General features: G+C 43.5%; 1 protein-coding gene across 2 annotated transcripts; it reads left to right on the top strand.

Moving 5' to 3' along the window:
• The first annotated feature begins 2,223 nt into the window (after positions 1–2,223).
• nr2f6a (nuclear receptor subfamily 2, group F, member 6a) lies at positions 2,224–22,480 on the top strand. Of its 2 annotated transcripts, none has more exons than XM_020462888.2 (5): positions 2,224–3,048; positions 3,360–4,116; positions 5,385–5,479; positions 9,686–10,261; positions 19,883–22,480. In XM_020462888.2, the coding sequence occupies exons 2-5, from the start codon at positions 3,848–3,850 to the stop codon at positions 20,155–20,157; spliced, it is 1,215 nt and encodes a 404-aa protein (XP_020318477.1). In that variant the 5' UTR covers positions 2,224–3,048; positions 3,360–3,847; the 3' UTR covers positions 20,158–22,480. The 2 variants fall into 2 exon arrangements, with proteins under 2 accessions (XP_020318477.1, XP_020318476.1); XM_020462887.2 differs by having other exon boundaries at positions 9,683–10,261.
• The last annotated feature ends 83 nt before the right edge of the window (positions 22,481–22,563 follow it).

Here is a 22,563-nt window from a genome sequence, read left to right as displayed (position 1 = left end):
TCACTCCCCCCACACACACACACACAGTCACCCCCCCAACACACACACACACAGTCACTCCCCCCAACACACACACACACAGTCACTCCCCCCAACACACACACACAGTCACTCCCCCCAACACACACACACACAGTCACTCCCCCCAACACACACACACACACAGTCACTCCCCCCAACATACACACACACAGTCACTCCCCCAACACACACACACACAGTCACTCCCACACACACACAGCCACTCCCCCCCAACACACACAGTCACTCCCACACACACACAGCCACTCCCCCAACACAAGCACACAGTCACTCCCACACACACACAGTCACTCCCATGCACAGCTACTCCCCCCCCCAAACACACAGTCACTCCCACACACACACAGCCACTCCCCCCAACACAAGCACACAGTCACTCCCACACACACACAGTCACTCCCATGCACAGCTACTCCCCCCCCCACACACACAGCCACTCCCCCGACACACACACACAGTCACTCACACACACACACAGTCACTCCCACCCCCCCACCCCCCCCCACACACACACAGTCACTCCCACACAGCCACTCCCACACTCACACAGCCACCCTCCCCCCCACAGACACACAGCCACTCCTACACACACAGCCACTCCCACATGCACACGCACACACAAAGCCACTCCTACACACACACACACACACACACACAGCCACTCCCACACACAAGAAGCCATTATTTGGCTAATCTTGACCAACAATGGAGGTGCCAATCAACAGGCACATTGTCTCCTTTAATGGGACTTTCATTCAGATTAACATACACCTCTGATGACCCATTAGCCACACAGGGACCAGGACAATGCTACACTTTCCCGGTGACACACATACACATACACGCACACACAGCCAAAGGGAAGGGTTTGGGCTCAGGAATTTCTTAGAATTATCTGTATGTTCTAGATCTAGACAAAGAAAAAAGATAAGTTGGTGTTAGTTACACTTTTGTAGGTACAACGTCTTTCTGTATCATAGATTCATGATGTTTCTCTGCACTTTTAGCCAGGACAGGCATCATCTACTAGACCATCCCGGAGAGGCAGACCCACAAAGACTAACAGTTTAGGACAGGCATCATCAACTAGAACATCCTGGAGAGGCAGACCCACAAAGATGAACAGTTTAGGACAGCCATCATCAACTAGACCATCCTGGAGAGGCAGACCTACAAAGACTAACAGTTTAGGACAGGCATCATCTACTAGACCATCCTGGAGAGGCAGACCCACAAAGACTCATCCTGGAGAGGCAGACCCACAAAGACTAACAGTTTAGGACAGGCATCATCAACTAGACCATCCTGGAGAGGCAGACCCACAAAGACCAACAGTTTAGGACAGGGTTCATCTACTAGATTCAGACGCAGGCCGATTTGTTTCTTGAGTGAATGGTCGGGGTCCTGGAACGTAATTACGGGCTCCAGTTGGGGAACCCTGATCTAGGATGACCCTGGGCTTAGCGAGGCAAGGGTGAGTAAGTCTGCGTGACTTTTGGGGTTAACCTCGGACATGAATCACCATGTGCTCCACAAAGAAAGGGGATAGAGGACCTTTGTGAAATGGTGATGACCAAAACGTGGCGTTTTCTTTTAGCACAATGAGGTGGGTCTTAAGCTGTCTATTCATTGGCCAGGAGATAAGATCAAAGTGCAGGCTATGATTTGCAGGGTTAATGCATGACACAGAGAAAACATGTGTAGGCCTACTTCATATTACTGAGGTCAAAGGTTGTAGAGTAATCTGTGCTTTGTTATTGACATTATAGGAGGGATTCAGGTGTGAAATGTTACAATTTCAAGTAGTCTATTGCATAACTTGTCTGTAGGAACAGAGTAAATGAACAAGTAACTTGACAATTTGTCATATAAAGCCCACCCAATGTGTTGGGAGCTGAGACAGAACCATGTCTTGTGTATTTCCTGGAGGGCTTTGAGTTGTTTGCCATGGTCGGGGGTAGCTCTGGCCGTGTGCTTAGAGTCAGGCCTTGGGGTCATGCCTCTCTCCGAGGAGAGCGAACCTCCACATTCTTTTTCTCTGTGTGTGATAAGCCCCACAGCCCACTCTTTGCTCTTTGACTTCAATGTCCATATAAGGCAGCTGGTGCCATGGCAACCACAGGGCTTGAATAGCAGTGTCAAATCCCTGAGCACACACATGCCCCCATCCCCCTCCCTGCACACTCCCTCCCTCTCTCTCTCTTGCTCTGCTAGCTCACACACACACACAGGCTGAGGAAAACGGAGGGAGAAACCCATAGACACAGAGAGAGAGGACGGTCTGTGTGGTGCCTTACAAAAGCCAATCTGTCAAGAGCCTAGTCTTCTTTTTAAATCTCAATTCAATTTTGTGGACTCTAAGGAGAGAAAGCCACATCCCTTCCCCCTCGCCTGCCTCAGCCACGGGAAGCACCCACACGGTCGGAGCACAGGGCTAGGCCGCAAGTCGTTAGTGCTCGGTGGGCAAGCACTGACAAAAGACTGGAGGGAGAGGCTAACACGGATGCTTAGAAAGCAGTTTCTTTGACTTCTGAAGGGTGGAAAGGACGCTTTTAGGATTTCTAATCTGTGCAGTCTATTTTTGGAGGGACTGAAACAGAGACTGGTCTAGCCACTACCACAGAGGATATTTGTCTCTTGCCTCCCTCTGGAACAACAAACAAGGAAGAGAGGGCACTTCCTTGAGTTGAAGACCATTTTAAAGAGAGCCAGAAAGGTTGATTTTGTATAACAGAGGGGGTAGACCGTAGCCACGGCTAAGACTTGATAGTAGTTCTTTGTGTGCCTTGAGGATATAGCCATACAGTGTGCTGTGAAACATCAAGTTGTTTTGCTAGTGGTGACCTGGAAGGGCTCGTTTTGTCAACCAGAATGTTGGTGGTGCTCAGAGGATTGCTGGAAAATCTGTCTCTTGCCTCACTCTGTCTGTGCCCTCCCTCTCCATGGCTATAAGGGTGATCTAGCTAAAAGAAGACATTGACATATTACATGAATATACTTGCAACGGTAAGCATACAATACAAGGCTTTTGTATTATTTCTCTCTAATGCCAGGATATAAGTAAGATATTGCAGAAAGGCAGCAGGACTCCACATACACTATAATGAAGGTAAACTGCATGACAGTTTTACGAGGGGTGGCCACTGCTCCAGGGCTAGCGCGGTCCTTTTTCAGCCATTATTGTTGCTAGAGAGAGAAGGAAGAGAGAGAATCGAGAGAGGATTTCCCTCTGTAATCATGTGCAAAGTGCGAGTGAATGGGTTGTGTTTGGGTCTCTTTTTGAAAATGTGTGTTTGATTAATTGTTTCCTGTGAAAGGTTCTGTGTCTTGGCTGAAGTGTAAACCATTCGACTGATCAGCAAGCTCCTCTAAAAGACAGCCGTCGAAGGATTTGGTGCCAAATAAATACATAACAAAAAACACAAAAAGAGTGAATAATTCAATAAGGAGAAAGAAGAAAACTTGGCATGGGGCAAAACAAAAGTTTCTAGAGTGAAAAGCGAAACAATTTCCAGGTCATAGTGGAAGGGGAGGAGACAAAACAGCTCTAGTGGGTTTTTTGGAACAAACATTCTACACCATACAATTTTTACACCCCTTTTACTCTACATTAAAAGAGGGTGTGGGTAATTTTCTACCTTTGACTATTTAGTTTCTGACCCACTTTGAGGACCAAAAAGCCAAAAGAGAATATTTTATGAAAAGGCAGAGAATCTCTAAATCTTGAACTCTGAACAGAGAGTTCACAAAGGAAATCAAAAAGTTTAGACAGCAGCAAACAAAATTGTGGTCTGCTAACCAAGCAATGGCCATGGTGAGTGGGGGCTGGGGAGACCCCAACGGGGGCACCAACGGGCTGGGGGAGAAGGGCTATCTGAGGGGAGAGGAGGAGGACGGTTCGCCCCAGGCCGGGGGCAGCGACATGGAGGTCGGGGACGAGGACAAGGCGTGTGTGGTGGACTGTGTGGTGTGTGGGGACAAGTCCAGTGGGAAACACTATGGGGTGTTCACCTGCGAGGGCTGCAAGAGCTTCTTCAAGAGGAGCATCAGAAGGAACCTCAACTATACCTGCAGGTGAGACTCAATGGGATGATTGTGATGATGATGTGATGGATTCTCAAAATTGATGGATAATTATAATAAGCTATTTACACTGTAACGTTGGAATTCACCTCTTCTCCACCAAACTGTAACACCCGTCTGGGTAATTCTTATGAATAGCCTTTATTTCTGATTCCTTAGTTTGTCTGTTATCAACATCCCATCTGTACAGGCAAATGGATGCAAATAGCTAGAGTGAGTCATGCATTAATACATAGTTGACTCTGTGCAGAGCTGTTACAATCCCACAGCAGTGTGTTTACTGGATGTGACTCATCACTCACTTAAAGGAAAAATACACACCAAAACATATCTTCCTGTATGTCTTTAATTAGTCCACTGTTGATACAGTGCCCAAATGTTTTGCATGTCAACAGTCATGTGTTCAAGATGCTGGACTTTCAAGAAGCAAAGTGTCATATAATGCATTGTGCATCATCACCATGATAAAGCAAAACATCGTTTTTGAGTGGATTTGTTCTTTAACTGTGTGCCTTTCACGATATAAAAGGTATCTGAAGAGAATAGCTGACTTAATAATAGTATGACACTCCATCATTGCTTACTGGCAGACGTCTTGATTGTCAATATTATTAGTTGATAACAATATGGGGTTGAACAGACACCTCTATTGTATTTCATTGTATTGTTCATCTCTGTATTGTGATATTTTGTATTGTATTGCAGTGTGATATTTATTGATTTACATTGTTTCCTCCATGTCCAAGAAGATGTCATACAAATGCATACGTTTTCTTGTACAAAACTATCCTCGAAGTGAGATAATTGAGTTTCCCCACTGTGGTCTAGTCATCCCTACATCAGCCACTCTGCCCATATAAAAAAAATCCATGAGCATGATACAATATTAATGCCATGGATCATCTAAGGAAAGACAGTGATTGGGCCATACACACTTATATAATCTGATTCTGTAAACCAGCAGATACCTATAATATATTTAATTAGAAGCTTATTTTGTCTCGCATCATGTTTTATGCTTCAACTTTCTACATCTACCCTCTAGATACGTTATGCAACCATGCAGTCTGGTAACTCACAACTGCCTGCAAATGTTTTCTATCATATTAAGGTGACCTTTCTCCAATAAAGTGATAGCAGTACACATACACTACTATAGATTTTGCCAAGAGTTTGTAGCTGTAACAAGTGTCAGCAAAGCTAAATGTCATTATCATTGCTGTGTGGATTGGCAAAACATGTTATGATCTATATTTCAGGTCGAATCGAGAGTGCCAGATCGACCAACATCACCGCAACCAGTGCCAGTACTGCCGCCTTGAGAAGTGCTTTCGCGTTGGCATGCGCAAAGAAGGTACTTATCCTGTCCACATACAGTAGGACCTTCCTTTACCTATATACTTATCCTGTCCACATACAGTAGGACCTTCCTTTAGCTATATACTTATCCTGTCCACATACAGTAGGACCTTCCTTTACCTATATACTTATCCTGTCCACATACAGTAGGACCTTCCTTTACCTATATACTTATCCTGTCCACATACAGTAGGACCTTCCTTTATCTATATATTTATCCTGTCCACATACAGTAGGACCTTCCTTTACCTATATACTTATCCTGTCCACATACAGTAGGACCTTCCTTTAGCTATATACTTATCCTGTCCACATACAGTAGGACCTTCCTTTACCTATATACTTATCCTGTCCACATACAGTAGGACCTTCCTTTACCTATATACTTATCCTGTCCACATACAGTAGGACCTTCCTTTATCTATATACTTATCCTGTCCACATACAGTAGGACCTTCCTTTACCTATATACTTATCCTGTCCACATACAGTAGGACCTTCCTTTACCTATATACTTATCCTGTCCACATACAGTAGGACCTTCCTTTACCTATATACTTATCCTGTCCACATACAGTAGGACCTTCCTTTATCTATATACTTATCCTGTCCACATACAGTAGGACCTTCCTTTACCTATATACTTATCCTGTCCACATACAGTAGGACCTTCCTTTACCTATATACTTATCCTGTCCACATGCAGTAGGACCTTCCTTTACCTATATTTGTATGTATTCTATGCAGAATATCAGGTTATTTTGACATGGATGTTCAAAGACATGAAGTCCAGTCAATAGACTGTATCCGTAGGCAAATGTATGTTCTAAAAAAAAAACAATTGTTTTAAAATTATTATTTTTTTCAAACATTACATTGACCCATAGTGTTGTCACATACAACTACACTGGCCGTATCATGGCTTGCCATCCATGCAGGCTCCATGCCGTGTCCTTTGTCATCTCATCTAGTGCCTGCGTGAGCGACTAGGATACAAGGAACAAGCCACCTGCGGCCCTGTGCACCAGTCTTTCACACACATCTCTGTCTATACCTCAACTGTAGTCTGAAGTCCCAGGTGATGAAGGACTGTATATGCAGTGGTTGGTTAGTTGTTTTTTCACAGGCCTTTGATTATAAATATTACATACCATCTGTATAGTAGTGGTTCCACCGTTACCCTGGTTGCCATGTCATCTTACACTGTATGCCTATTGAAGCCCTAAGTAGAATATAGTATCCCTATGCCATTGATATGAGGCATTATTGTATGATAAAGAGGCTGTAGCCCGAAGTTCCACAATGAGTATAGCCCACAATGACTTATTTGGGTGGTTGCAGAAAACTAGAGGAACTCTGAATGCTGCCTCTTCAGTCTAATATTGATGACTCTTTCCCTTTCAAGGTCAAATTACTCACCCAATGGCTTTAATACGTCAACTACAGTTAAAGTCGGAAGTTTACATACACCTTAGCCAAATACATTTAAACTCACTGTTTCAAAACTCCTGACATTTAATCCATGTAAAAAATGTCAGAATAATAGTAGAGAATTATTTCTTTCAGCTTTTATTTCTTTCATCACATTCCCAGTGGGTCAGACGTTTACATACACTCAATTAGTGTTTGGTAGCATTGCCTTTCAAATCAAATGTATTTATATAGCCCTTCTTACATCAGCTGATATCTCAAAGTGCTGTACAGAAACCCAGCCTAAAACCCCAAACAGCAAGCAATGCAGGTGTAGAAGCACGGTGGCTAGGAAAAACTCCCTAGAAAAAACCTAGGAAGAAAACCTAGAGAGGAACCAGGCTATGAGGGGTGGCCAGTCCTCTTCTGGCTGTGCCGGGTGGAGATTATAACAGAACATGGCCAAGATGTTCAAATGTTCATAAATGACCAGCATGGTCAAATAATAATAATCACAGTAGTTGTCGAGGGTGCAGCAAGTCAGCACCTCAGGAGTAAATGTCAGTTGGCTTTTCATAGCCGATCATTAAGAGCTCCTGCTGTCTCTAGAGAGTTGAAAACAGCAGGTCTGGGACAGGTAGCACGTCCGGTGAAAAGGTCAGGGTTCCATAGCTGCAGGCAGAACAGTTGAAACTGGAGCAGCAGCACGGCCAGGTGGACTGGGGACAAATAATTTAAATTGTTTAACTCGGGTCAAACATTTTGGGTAGCCTTCCACAAGCTTCCCACAATAAGTTGGGTGAATTTTGTCCCATTCCTCCTGGCAGAGCTGGTGTAACTGAGTCAGGTTTGTAGGCCTCCTTGCTCACACACGCTTTTTCAGTTCTGCCCACAAATTTTCTATGGGATTGAGGTCAGGGCTTTGTGTTGGCCACTCCAATACCTTGACTTAATTTTCCTTCCTTTTGGGAAGTGCACCAGTCCCTCCTGCAGCAAAGCACCCCCACAACATGATGCTGCCACCCCTGCGCTTCATGGTTGGGATGGTGTTCTTCGGCTTGCAAGCCTCCCCCTTTTTCCTCCAAACATAACAATGGTCATTATGGCCAAACAGTTCTATTTGTGTTTCATCAGACCAGAGGACATTTCTCCAAAAAGTACGATCTTTGTCCCCATGTATAGTTGCAAACCGTAGTCTGGCTTTTTTATGCCGTTTTTGGAGCAGTGGCTTCTTCCTTGCTGAGTGACCTTTCAGGTTATGTCGATATAGGACTCATTTTACTGTGAATGTAGATACTTTTGTACCTGTTTCCTCCAGCAACTTCACAAGGTCCTTTGCTGCTGTTCTGGGATTGATTTGCACTTTTCACACCAAAGTACGTTCATCTCTAGGAGACAGAACGCGTCTCCTTCCTGAACGGTATGATGGCTGCGTGGTCCCATGGTGTTTATACTTGCTTACTATTGTTTGTACAGATGAACATGATACCTTCAGGCATTTGGAAATTGCTCCCAAGGATGAATCAGACTTGTGGAGGTCTAAAATTTATTTTCTGAGGTCTTGGCTGATTTCTTTTGATTTTCCCATGATGTCAAGCAAAGAGGCACTGAGTTTGAAGGTAGGCCTTGAAATACATCCACAGGTACACCTCCAATTGACTCAAATGATGTCAATTAGCCCATCAGAAGCTTCTAAAGCCATGACATAATTTTCTGCATATTTCCAATCTGTTTAAAGGCACAGTCAACTTAGTGTATGTAAACTTCTGACCCACTAGAATTGTGATAGTGAATTATAAGTGAAATAATCTGTCTGTAAACAATTGTTGGAAAAATTACTTATCATGCACAAAGTAGATGTCCTAACTGACTTGCCAAAACTATACTTTGTTAACAAGAAAGTTGTGGAGTGGTGGATTTTTTTTTTAATTACTCCAACCTAAGTGTATGTAAACTTCTTACTTCAACTGTATAGTTGGAAATATTAAATACCTTAACTATGGCTGGAAGCATTTAATACCTTAACTATGGCTGGAAGCATTAAATACCTTAACTATGGCTGGAAGCATTAAATACCTTAACTATGGCTGGAAGCATTTAATACCTTAACTATGGCTGGAAGCATTAAATACCTTAACTATGGCTGGAAGCATTAAATACCTTAACTATGGCTGGAAGCATTTAATACCTTAACTATGGCTGGAAGCATTTAATAGGTTAACTATGGCTGGAAGCATCATAGCAGTATTAGATACAGCCACCCTCTCATCCTCACAATGAGGGGAAATTAATTCATTTTCTTTCTAAGAGCAATAAATATGAAGACAAAGGCCAGAGTAATCTTTTATCCCACTTTTGGTAATACAAATATTTGCATAGTAAAAGATGAACACCTCCTGAGGAATATTCATCTTTGAGGAAAATATATTTTAATGTAGAATTCTGCTGTCTTTGTTTTATTCCTCGAGTTGACATTGACTTGGAGAATTCTCAAATAATGCGAGTCCTCTGTTTCGCCCATTGTTGTTTAGGTATCTGTCTGTGCCCCATGGTGGCCACTTTAATCTGGAATTATATGGTGTTAATCTGGTCAAGACCGTCTGTTGATAATCTGCCAGACCTCCTACTGCGAGAGAGCATGCCTGACTCATTTTCAACTTCTCCCCCCTGCCCTCCCTACTTTTCACCCCAAATCCTAATCACTTCCGTCCTCCCCATCTCCCTGCATCTTCTTAACTCCAACCCCAACCCATACCCCTCCCCCTTTGTGCCTCCATCCCCACCCCAGCAGTTCAGCGCGGACGTATCCCCCCCTCACACTCCAGCCTCAGCCCCACGGGCACCCCAGTAGGTGGTGGTAGCGGCGTCGGAGTGGCAGAGTTTTACAACAACAACGGCGGGCAGCCCGTGTCGGAGCTCATCTCCCAGCTGCTGCGTGCCGAGCCCTACCCCAGCAGCCGCTACGGCCACCAGTACAACCAACAGGGTCAGGCCACCGGCGCGGGCGGGGCCGTTATGGGCATCGACAACATCTGTGAGCTGGCAGCCAGACTGCTCTTCAGCACCATCGAGTGGGCCAGGAACATCCCCTACTTCCCAGAGCTACCCGTGTCAGAGCAGGTGGCTCTGCTCAGGTTGAGTTGGAGCGAGTTGTTCATTCTGAATGCAGCCCAGTCCGCCCTGCCCCTCCACATGGCCCCGCTGCTGGCCGCGGCAGGCTTCCACTCCTCGCCCATGTCAGCTGAGCGAGTGGTGTCCTTCATGGACCAGGTGAGGGTGTTCCAGAACCAGGTGGACAAGTTGACCCGGCTCCAGGTGGACTCGGCCGAGTACAGCTGCCTCAAGGCCATCGTCCTCTTCTCACCAGGTGAGTTATCTTTTTTATTTTATTCTCACTATGTGGATTGAGAATTTAGTTTTAGATTTTTTTGGGACACGTTGAGACTTTACAACATGCATTCCTGACTTTTCAGCCTGCATTCCTGACTTTTCAGCCTACATTCCTGACTTTTCAGCCTACATTCCTGACTTTTCAGCCTACATTCCTGACTTTTCAGCCTACATTCCTGACTTTTCAGCCTACATTCCTGACTTTTCAGCCTACATTCCTGACTTTCAGCCTACATTCCTGACTTTTCAGCCTACATTCCTGACTTTTCAGCCTACTACATTCCTGACTTTTCAGCCTACTACATTCCTGACTTTTCAGCCTACTACATTCCTGACTTTTCAGCCTACTACATTCCTGACTTTTCAGTCTACTACATTCCAGACTTTTCAGCCTACTACATTCCTGACTTTTCAGCCTACTACATTCCTGACTTTTCAGCCTACTACATTCCTGACTTTTCAGCCTACTACATTCCTGACATTTCAGCCTACTACATTCCTGACTTTTCAGCCTACTACATTCCTGACATAATCAAATAATATCTAATACAAAATAGAATAACAAAAATAATTGATTGACAGAGTGGTAAAACATTATCCTAAATATAAACCATCAACTTTATAAATACCATTGGTGTTTAATATGAGGATTTCAGAATGACATATCCTTTATATATATTTGTACACACTTATTTGACTTATGTCTATATCTCTTTGTTGTAAATGTTTTGGCGCCAAACTGGTAGTCTGGCTAACAGTAAATTCCTCTTTGGTGTTGTCGGCACAAAGCGTTGATAATTAAGGGGGCTGTGGTTTTTACTGGTTGTCTCGCCTCTGTGTCTTTCTCAGTCAAACACCCACATGTACAGCCACACACAGCCCCGAACACCACCCCTTTCCATTACACTCGTTGGACTTAAATCCATGAAATCTAACGGCATAGAAACCGTAAATGACTTGGTAATATGAAATACATTTATTTCAACGGCAGAATTCAAAAGCAATTTTGGACTGACCAACTGTGATATTTGACTCATATGATAGGTAAGATATACATAGCCTTACAGAGAGCCTATCCAACAGACAATCTCAGAAAAATATATCAACTATTGGAAAGTTGGCTGTCAGAAGTATTACAATGTAAATGTACATTTAATCCATCTGTCTGCATATTTCAAGACATGGCGTATGATGGTTCAGTGAGATACCAGATGGGTTGGACGATACATTTCTCGTCTTGAAAAAATGTATACTTAAACTGGAAATAAACCAATCCTCCATCTTTAACACAATGGAAAGGTCAAATGATTTATTAATTAAATGTTGAAAGTGCATGGGAGACTGAGAGAAACAAAATGGTGCAGTTTGAGGCCGTGTGGTGGAGAGTGATGTGGGAGCTGGAGATGTGGGTCTGGGCAGGTGTGATGTAGCTGAGGTTTGTGTGGGTCTGTATATTGTCGTTTGTATGTGTATGTTTTGTATTTAAAAATGTATGTACAATCTTACCCAAAATAAATCACTTTCAAATCCAAACAAGGAGAGAGGTCTCAATCAAGAGAACCAATTAAACCCGATGCACAACTTCGGAGCTGTCATGTATATACATGTGGCTCCTGAGTAGCGCAGCGATCTAAGGCACTGCATCTCAGTGCTAGAGGTGTCACTACAGACACTGGTTGGATTCCAGGCTGTATCACAACCGGCCATGATTGGAAGTCCCATAAGGCGGCGCACAATTGACCCAGTGTGTCCGGGTTTGGCTGGGGTAGGCCATTATTGTAAATAAGAATTTGTTCTTAACTGACTCGCTTAGTTAAATAAAAGGTTAAATTAAAAAACATGCGGTGTCGGAGGGTGGCGCTGTTACTAATTAGTACATGCTTTAAACAGACCACCATAGTCCCTGTGACCAAGAACACAGAGGCAACCTGCCTAAATGACTACAGACCCATAGCACTCATGTCCGTAGCCATGAAGTGGTTTGAAAGGCTGGTAATGGCTCACATCAACATCATTATCCCATAAACCCTAGACCCACTCCAATTTGCATACCACCCAAACAGATCCACAGATGATGCAATCTCTATTGCACTCCACACTGCCCTTTCCCACCTGGACAAAAGGAACACCTATGTGAGAATGCTGTTCATTGACTACAGCTCAGCGTTCAACACCATAGTGTCCACAAAGCTCATCACCAAGCTAAGGAACCTGGGACTAAACACCTCCCTCTGCAACTTGATCCTGGACTTCCTGACGGGCCGCCCCCAGGTGGTGTGGGTAGGTAGCAACACATCTGCCAAGCTGATCCTCAACACTGGAGCTCCCCCCTCCTGTACTCCCTGTTCATCCATGACTGCATGGCCAGGCACTACTCCAACACCATCATTAAGTTTGCTGACGACACAACAGTGGTAGGCCTGATCACCGACAACGACGAGACAGCCTATAGGGAGGAGGTCAGAGACCTGGACGGGTGGTGCCAGAATAACAACCTATCCCTCAACGTAACCAAGACTAAGGAGATGATTGTGGACTACAGGAAAAGGAGCACCGAGCACGTCCCCATTCTCATCGACGGGGCTGTAGTGGAGCAGGTTGAGAGCTTCAAATTCCTTGGTGTCCACATCAACAACAAACTAGATTGGTCCAAACACACCAAGACAGTCGTGAAGAGGGCACGACAAAGCCTATTCCCCCTCAGGAAACTAAAAAGATTTGGCATGGGTCCTGAGATCCTCAAAAGGTTCTACAGCTGCAACATCGAGAGCATCCTGACCAGTTGCATCACTGCCTGGTACGGCAATTGCTGAGCCTCCGACCGCAAGGCACTTCAGAGGGTAGTGTGTACGGCCCAGTACATCACTGGGGCAAAGCTGCCTGCCATCCAGGACATCTATACCAGGCGATGTCAGAGGAAGGCCCTACAAATTGTTAAAGACCCCAGCCACCCCAGTCATAGACTGTTCTCTCTACTACCGCATGGCAAGCGGTACCAGAGTGCCAAGTCTAGGACAAAAAGGCTTCTCAACAGTTTTTACCCCCAAGCCATAAGACTCCTGCCCCCCCCAACCCCTCTTTTACGCTGCTGCTACTCTCTGTTTATCTTATATGCATAGTCACTTTAACTATACATTCATGTACATATTACCTCAATTGGCCCAACCAACCAGTGCTCCCGCACATTGGCTAACCGGGCTATCTGCATTGTGTCCCACCACCCATCAACCCCTCTTTTTACGCTTCTGCTACTCTCTGTTCATATATGCATAGTCACTTTAACGATACCTACATGTACATACTACCTCAATAAGCCTGACTAACAGGTGTCTGTATATAACCTTGCTACTCTTTTTTTCAAATGCCTTTTTACTGTTGTTTTATTTCTTTACCTACACCTCTTGCACCATTGGTTAGAGCCTATAAGTAAGCATTTCACTGTAAGGTCTACACCTGTTGTTTTCGATGCACGTGACAAATAAACTTGATTTGATTTGATGTGCTCATCTGTACTTACACTTGACTCATGACCTCTGATAAAGATCATCCCTGACTCAGTGGGATGGAAAGGAAAGCTTAACATTCTGAAACACGGAACACATGAGACCACTAACTACTCTGAACCTAGAGGGAAATCTACCTGAAAATTGGAGCGTGTGGATCCAGCCTTTAATTCAACCTTTATATAATCGCCAGTGGCATCTCAGAGAAAGCCAAAATAGTGAAATGTGCCACATTCCTGCACGTAGCCAGAGATGATGCAATCAAGGTATTCAATACTGTAATGACCCTGGGTTTATAAGTGTGGATATCGACTTTGCCGCCTGAGCATGCTTTTGGGGCACAGTTGATAGTGCGCTGGACTTCGGGCTAGAAGGTCGAGGGTTCGAGACCTGCTCCCTGCCTGTTTCATTACAATACCTTTGATTTTGAAGATGATGTAGATGTATTAAAAGCGCTTTTCCGGAAGTACTGTGAACCAAGAACAAATCTGACGTACCTGAGGCATATCTTTTTCATGAGAGTGCAAGAACAAATCTGACGTACCTGAGGCATATCTTTTTCATGAGAGTGCAAGAACAAATCTGACGTACCTGAGGCATATCTTTTTCATGAGAGTGCAAGAACAAACTGACGTACCTGAGGCATATCTTTTTCATGAGAGTGCAAGAACAAATCTGACGTACCTGAGGCATATCTTTTTCATGAGAGTGCAAGAACAAATCTGACGTACCTGAGGCATATCTTTTTCATGAGAGTGCAAGGACAAATCTGACGTACCTGAGGCATATCTTTTTCATGAGAGTGCAAGGACAAATCTGACGTACCTGAGGCATATCTTTTTCATGAGAGTGCAAGGACAAATCTGACGTACCTGAGGCATATCTTTTTCATGAGAGTGCAAGGACAAATCTGACGTACCTGAGGCATATCTTTTTCATGAGAGTGCAAGGACAAACTGACGTACCTGAGGCATATCTTTTTCATGAGAGTGCAAGAACAAATCTGACGTACCTGAGGCATATCTTTTTCATGAGAGTGCAAGGACAAATCTGACGTACCTGAGGCATATCTTTTTCATGAGAGTGCAAGAACAAACTGACGTACCTGAGGCATATCTTTTTCATGAGAGTGCAAGAACAATCTGACGTACCTGAGGCATATCTTTTTCATGAGAGTGCAAGGACAAATCTGACGTACCTGAGGCATATCTTTTTCATGAGAGTGCAAGAACAAATCTGACGTACCTGAGGCATATCTTTTTCATGAGAGTGCAAGGACAAACTGACGTACCTGAGGCATATCTTTTTCATGAGAGTGCAAGGACAAATCTGACGTACCTGAGGCATATCTTTTTCATGAGAGTGCAAGAACAAACTGACGTACCTGAGGCATATCTTTTTCATGAGAGTGCAAGAACAAACTGACGTACCTGAGGCATATCTTTTTCATGAGAGTGCAAGAACAAACTGACGTACCTGAGGCATATCTTTTTCATGAGAGTGCAAGAACAAATCTGACGTACCTGAGGCATATCTTTTTCATGAGAGTGCAAGGACAAATCTGACGTACCTGAGGCATATCTTTTTCATGAGAGTGCAAGAACAAATCTGACGTACCTGAGGCATATCTTTTTCATGAGAGTGCAAGGACAAACTGACGTACCTGAGGCATATCTTTTTCATGAGAGTGCAAGAACAAATCTGACGTACCTGAGGCATATCTTTTTCATGAGAGTGCAAGAACAAATCTGACGTACCTGAGGCATATCTTTTTCATGAGAGTGCAAGAACAAATCTGACGTACCTGAGGCATATCTTTTTCATGAGAGTGCAAGGACAAACTGACGTACCTGAGGCATATCTTTTTCATGAGAGTGCAAGGACAAACTGACGTACCTGAGGCATATCTTTTTCATGAGAGTGCAAGAACAAACTGACGTACCTGAGGCATATCTTTTTCATGAGAGTGCAAGAACAAATCTGACGTACCTGAGGCATATCTTTTTCATGAGAGTGCAAGAACAAATCTGACGTACCTGAGGCATATCTTTTTCATGAGAGTGCAAGAACAAATCTGACGTACCTGAGGCATATCTTTTTCATGAGAGTGCAAGGACAAACTGACGTACCTGAGGCATATCTTTTTCATGAGAGTGCAAGGACAAACTGACGTACCTGAGGCATATCTTTTTCATGAGAGTGCAAGAACAAACTGACGTACCTGAGGCATATCTTTTTCATGAGAGTGCAAGGACAAACTGACGTACCTGAGGCATATCTTTTTCATGAGAGTGCAAGAACAAACTGAGTCAGTTGATGCTTACTGACGCATCTAAAAAATATAAAAAAGTTTTGACAATTTACAGAGTCACTGATACGGGACAGAACTGTGTGTGGAATCACAAATGGCCAAGTGCGAGGCAGATTACTTGCCGGGCTAGTGAAGTGAACCAGCTGAAAATACATCATGACGAAGTCGAGGTGCCCGTTCTTAACGTGCATGAGCAAAAGAAAACACAGAATTGGAAAAAGGTTCCGAGCTAGATAAAGAGAGGTTGCATGGACAATGCTCACGTTGACGGACAATGCTCACGTTGACGGACAATGCTCACGTTGATGGACAATGCTCACGTTGATGGACAATGCTCACGTTGACGGACAATGCTCACGTTGATGGACAATGCTCACGTTGACGGACAATGCTCACGTTGACGGACAATGCTCCCGTTGACGGTACAAATAGGAACCAAAAAAAGGGTCCAGCATAAGGTCAGAAGCAAATCACAGAAAAAAATCCATTACGCCAAAATGTGCTCCTCATGCACACAGACAGAAAACCGGAGCCTTCACGGGATTTACAGGGAGATGACAGCACGAGATTAGGACATGTTCATTGGGACAATTGAAGTGAAACAGAGTGAAGTACAATTTGTTGCTCAGCTAGTGAATATCAATGAGAAAAATACTGAGAAAGAGCAGTGAACAGAAACACTGTAAATAAACAACCATAAGCTTACTGTTAAGCTGGATACAGGAGCTGAGTGTAACGTCTGTCTGTGAGAGACTTGAAAACGCTGAAAGTGAAGGGCGATTCCATGCAAAAATCCAACTGCAAGCTAGTGACGTATTCTGGCCACCAGATGGAGACAAAAGCAAGAATACACTCAAATGTCAATACAAAGAGAAAGTGTTTGAACTGGAATTTCAAGTGATAGAACAAGATGCACCTGCAATACTTGGAAGATCAGCTTGTCTGCAAATGGACTTAATGCAGAGAATATTCAAGCTTGAACAAAGGACAGAGACGGACATTTTGAATATGAAGATGTATTCACACGACCTGGATGTGTTCCGGGAGTTCATCACATACAAATAGACGCAGAAGTTACACCAGTGGTTGGTTAACTCATCCAGAAAAGTACCTGTAGCTCAGAACCGCGTGGAAAACATGGATGTCGTCGTCAGGAAAACTGAGCCTACTGAATGGGTAAACAGCTTGGTGACAATCGTAAAGCCAAACAAAATATGGGTATGCATGAACACACAGGATCTAAACAAAACCTTCAAGAGAGAACATTATCCTTTACGTACCATTGAAGAGGTAGTTGCTGAAATGCCTATCGCCAAGGTACTTTCAGTAGTTGATGCAAACCAAGGATTCTGGCAAATCCAACTGGATGAAGAGAGCTCCCGACTCTGCATGTTCAATAAGCCGTTTGGGAGGTATTCAGACAAACCAGGAGAGGAGATGCACTGAGACGAGCATACCTGAAGGAACAGATAAAGAAATTGCTGGATGGTGAGCTGGATGTTAACTACATCACTCATCAACTTCCTGATTCAGAAGAGAAACTGCAGCAATTCAAAACAGCAACAGCAGAAGATGAAGAGTTAAGACTGGTCACAGAAACAATTTAAAAAAGGATGGCCAGACAAGAGGGGGAAAGTTGCAAAGAAAATACAGCACTACTGGACCTTCAGAGGGAATGTGACTCAGATGGACTGCTGTTCAGAAGTTCACAACTTGTTGTTCCTCAGAAAATGAAAGAAGTTCCTGAAGCACACATGGGAGTCATCAAATGTAAGAAACTAGCAAGGATGTTCTGTCCAGGCATGTCTAAACAGATTGAAGATGTTGTAACAAAATGTGCATTCTGCAACTCACACAAAAACAACAACCAAGAGAGCCACTCATGTCTCATCCAGTCCCAGAGAGAGCTGGGCCAAAGTTGCAGTGCACCTCTTCCATTACAACGACACAGAATATCTACTATTTGTGGATAACTACTCAAAATACCCAGAATCTCCCAGCTCAGTGGGACAACAAGTAAACACATCATTACAGCACTAAAGTCGATCTTCGCACGGCATGGGTTGCCGAACATGTTGTGCTCCGACAATGGAAGACAGTTGGTGAGTCAAGAAAGGTTCTCTACCAACAGGGATTTGAAACATGTCACGCCGAGGCCTACATGTCCACAGTCAAACGGCCAAGCTGAGACAGCAGTTCAGACTGTGAAGAACCTGTTGAAAAAAAGCATGAGACAGCAACGGCGATCCTTACATAGCTCTCCTTGAGTAAAGAAAATGTGCGTACCTGGAATGGCTGAAGGTGGCGCTATTACTAGATAGTACATGTGATCATCTGTACTTGCACTTGACCCATGACCTCTGATAAAGATTGTTCTTCTACCCTCATCCCTGCCTCAGTGTGCTAATATATTACAAGAGCTAATATTGAATTCATAAACGGCCTCCTTTCCAGACCAGTTTGGTCACAGCTCTCCCTGCGCTGTGAGTCTCGTGGGTCACGTCTGCAAGGCTACCAAACTGGTACCAGTTGTGAAAACGGTTGTGAAACGTTATTGCAGTTAATTGAAAAATAATGTCATTTTTGATTTATTTTTCTTCATTAATTAGGCTATTTTCTCTTGAAACATATGGTCTATCCACTAGAAACTCATGGACAAAATTGACACATACAAAATGTATTCATATATAGTATTCCTTTTTGTAACAGTTATTCAAGTATAAATTACCATAGATTACCTGTTAATTACCAAAGTTGGTTAAATTTACATTAGCTTTACAACCCTACATCAATACTTTTCTTATTTTTTTACTAACATGCTGAGACTTTAACATTTCTAATGGGAAAACATACACTGAGTGTACAAAACATTAGGAACACCTGCTCTTTCCATGGCATAGACTAACCAGGTGAAAGCTATGATCCCTTATTGATGTCACTTGTTGTTAAATCCACTTCAATCAGTGTAGATGAAGGGGAGGACACAGGTTAAAGAATGATTTTCAAGCCTTGAGACAATTGAGTGTGTGTGTGTCATTCAGAGGGTAAATGGACTAGACAAAAGATGGAAGTGCCTTTAAACGGGGTATGGTAGTAGGTTCCAGGCCCACCACGGCTGGGTTTTTCACACTGTATCAAAAATGGTCCACCACCCAAAGGACATCCAGCCAACTTCACACAATTGTGGGATGCATTGGAGGGGCCAGCATCCCTGCAGAAAGCTTAAGACACCCTGTAGTCCATGCCCAAATGAATTGAGGCTGTTCTGAGGACAAAATGGGGTGCAACTCAATATTATTATCCTAATGTTTTGTTCACTCAGTGTTTCTCTTGGTGTTATCTAAGGATATCAAAGCATCTGCTGGTCAAATGACAAAACCTGAACACAGGTGTACTGGTAGAGTTGAGGAGAGTGGCGCCCTCTCCTGGCATGACAGTACAAGTGCAGAGTATAATCACAGGCCAAAATGTGTTGTAGTGGATATTGTAATTGAAAGGTCTGCACTGCACACTTACCCAAAGAGTGTAACATTTTAACATGTCAACAGTTGTGTGCATTATTTTGCTTCAAATGGCCTAAATCAAGACTACATCAACAAAACAATGTGTAGAAAACAGGAGAACAGAGGAGGTACAACCTGACCTTTTTTTAGTTTTTGGTCAGAGTTTTTTAAATTTGTTGGTGCCAAACAGATTTCTGTATGTAGGTTCCTGCCTCAGTTAAGTACTGCTCCCTCCCACTCTACTCACCTCAAGTCTCTGTCATTCCCTCCTTCCCTCTCAGATGCGTGTGGGCTGACAGACCCGGTCCACGTGGAGTCTCTGCAGGAAAAGGCCCAGGTGGCTCTGACAGAATATGAGCGGATGCAGTACCCAGGTCAGCCGCAGCGCTTCGGCCGCCTGCTCCTCCGCCTGCCCGCCCTCCGTGCCGTGCCCGCCAACCTCATCTCCCAGCTCTTCTTCATGCGTCTGGTGGGCAAGACACCCATTGAGACGCTCATCCGTGACATGCAGCTCTCCGGAAGCTCCATCAGCTGGCCCTACGTCCCTGGTCAGTAACCCCCAAAATTAGGTCTCCTTCTGGGCAGTGACGACAAGGACCGCAGGTTCCTCTGAATCATCATGATCCATCTGTGTGATCCTATGCTAGCGCCAGCTGGACATCATACATACTGTACTGTCTCCATGAACTGAGCTCTCCATACCAGCCTAGTGCCAGCTGGGTCTATTGCCAGCACACTGGTGCCAGCACACCTGCTGTGCCCCGTTATGGCGACCTGAGTCAGCCATGCCATCCGCATGCCATAGTGACACCTTACATACAGACATTACTGTCCTGCCAATAGAGGTCACTAGAACCTTGTCTCATTTTCCACATCTCATTGCCTTCAGTGCAATGACTGTCAACGTCTACATCAGATATTGGAATTCTGGTAGAAAACCAGTATTATGGAGCTATTAGTCTGTTCCATTCTGATCCTTAAGGCTGGTTTATACTTGGTCTAACAACATGTCTATAGACAAATAGAACGCGACAAGTGTCTCTGGTCAAAACAACATTTAATTTATACTCTGGTTTATAGACCTGTTGCTGCGGCTGTTGGTTTCCTTGTCGGAGACGCATTAAAGTTCAACGTTGACCCTGTCGCAGAATCCGTTGTCATGGTTACCTGACTGAGACAGCAACAAGACAGTGCACAAGTTCTACAATTCTTTGGTTGAATGCCCTGCTTTTATTTCGTCATGCTCACAACCATAAGCTATTTTCTGTAATTAGCTAGCTAGCTTTCAATTACCTTGTAAATAATAATCTTGTAGAGTTTATTTACCTGTAATAATTAATACAAATTTGCTAAAGTTAAGACGTTGTCGACAATGACAAATTTGATGTCGGACGACAATAGAATGCCCATGATGTCACTGCGACAACTTTCTACAGACATGTCGATAGACCGACTACAAACAAGCCTCTCACTGAAGGGCCTTCACCTAACTTAGAGGGTCCTCCAACATATGTCTCACTCCCTTCAGATATGTGAACACAAACCTGATAGGAGGAAACGGGGAGGTGCTAAGGGTTGAAATGAAACTGGAACAAGATCACCAAAATCTTTATCGTCCACAGAAATTTCACCAAAAACATCATTGTCCTTGAAGAGGTTATAGATTTGATATTTGAACTAGTAGATCAGCCAGGCAGATGAAGTGGAGAGACTTACAGATGGACTCAGTGACTGTTTCCATGTATCACTCATAGGGATCTTAATTGTTGCATTGGGCAATTTTTAAAAAGCCACAGTTAAATGAATATGGATTGATACCGCACAAGACAACAGAATGCTAACGATTGATTTCTTCATAAGGCAAACTCTCTGTCATTGTTGTTCACCACAAATCGCCTTCTTTTCAATGACTGCTTTTTCAATATTCAGTATGAATTAGGACACTGCAGTAGGAGTAGATCATTCATCTGGACATGTTCTTTCCAATCAACACTGTTTTTTCAATAAGGACAGATATTTTAACTACAACAGATGACGAATGCAGCTGATATGAGTGACAGGCTGATTGTTGAAACAATAAAGTATGTAATCAAAAAGGTTGTGACCAAATGGTTCACCTATGACCTATGACCATACTGAAAACAAAGAGCAAATGCTGTTGGTACTTTAAAAATAAATCACATCAAAACCTATTTTACAAGCTATACGAAGTGTACATATTGTAAATGTAGGGAACCAAAGGCTTAAATGGTGTTGATGGTATAATTTTTAGAGGCCATGTTGTCTTGCTGCATGTCACAATGTTGTTTTTGCTCTGTTAAACTCTACCAAATGGGATTGGAGAGTAAGGTTCTTTTTTTTAATGATGAGTTCACAGGTTCTTTTTTAAAAACCTTAATATTTCATGTAAAAATACCTCTACCATCCCTTGAGATGTGTTAAAAAAAGACGTGTCTCCATGGCGGTGAAGATGCCACTGGTGCAGAACAAGAGGCTACTCCTGAGCCAATTCTGTTCCCAACGCAAAGCAATGCATCCTAGGAGCTAACTGTACAACACTTAGGTAATATGGGACTTTATTGTCATGGCTGTATGGCAATGGGACTGCGCTTGGAGGCTACGATCCCAAAACATCACACTACCTGTGAGAGACTGAGAATAGGTCCAATAGCCTATCGGTGACTAGGAATTACCTCATGCCTTTCAAAAAGATGTGGCATATCCTTACCCACTGACTCACACAACCACCATATCACCCAGAAAAATGACAAAAGATACATGTACTATTATTGATGTTTTACTATATTTTACTGTTGTTGCTGAGTTCTTTAGATTTGGAATTGTTTGTGTATGAAAGCATTATTAAAAGGCCAAAATGACATGGTGAATCTGTGGTTTCTTTCCCTAGTCAGTTACATCCATAAGAATGTCAGTTAGATCTGGGCAATATTTTTGTACTCAG

The sequence above is a fragment of the Oncorhynchus kisutch genome, linkage group LG27 (assembly GCF_002021735.2).
Source record: "Oncorhynchus kisutch isolate 150728-3 linkage group LG27, Okis_V2, whole genome shotgun sequence".
Lineage (NCBI taxonomy): Eukaryota > Metazoa > Chordata > Actinopteri > Salmoniformes > Salmonidae > Oncorhynchus > Oncorhynchus kisutch.
Note: the sequence above shows the minus strand (reverse complement) of the source record. Positions and strands in the feature narration are given on the sequence as shown.

Coding starts and splice junctions, on each gene's coding strand:
- nr2f6a (XM_020462887.2), top strand. CDS start 3,848: ATGGCCATGGTGAGTGGGGGCTGGGGAGACCCCAACGGGGGCACCAAC. Junction 4,117..5,384: donor AACCTCAACTATACCTGCAG/GTGAGACTCAAT, acceptor TCTATATTTCAG/GTCGAATCGAGAGTGCCAGA. Junction 5,480..9,682: donor CGTTGGCATGCGCAAAGAAG/GTACTTATCCTG, acceptor TCCCCACCCCAG/CAGTTCAGCGCGGACGTATC.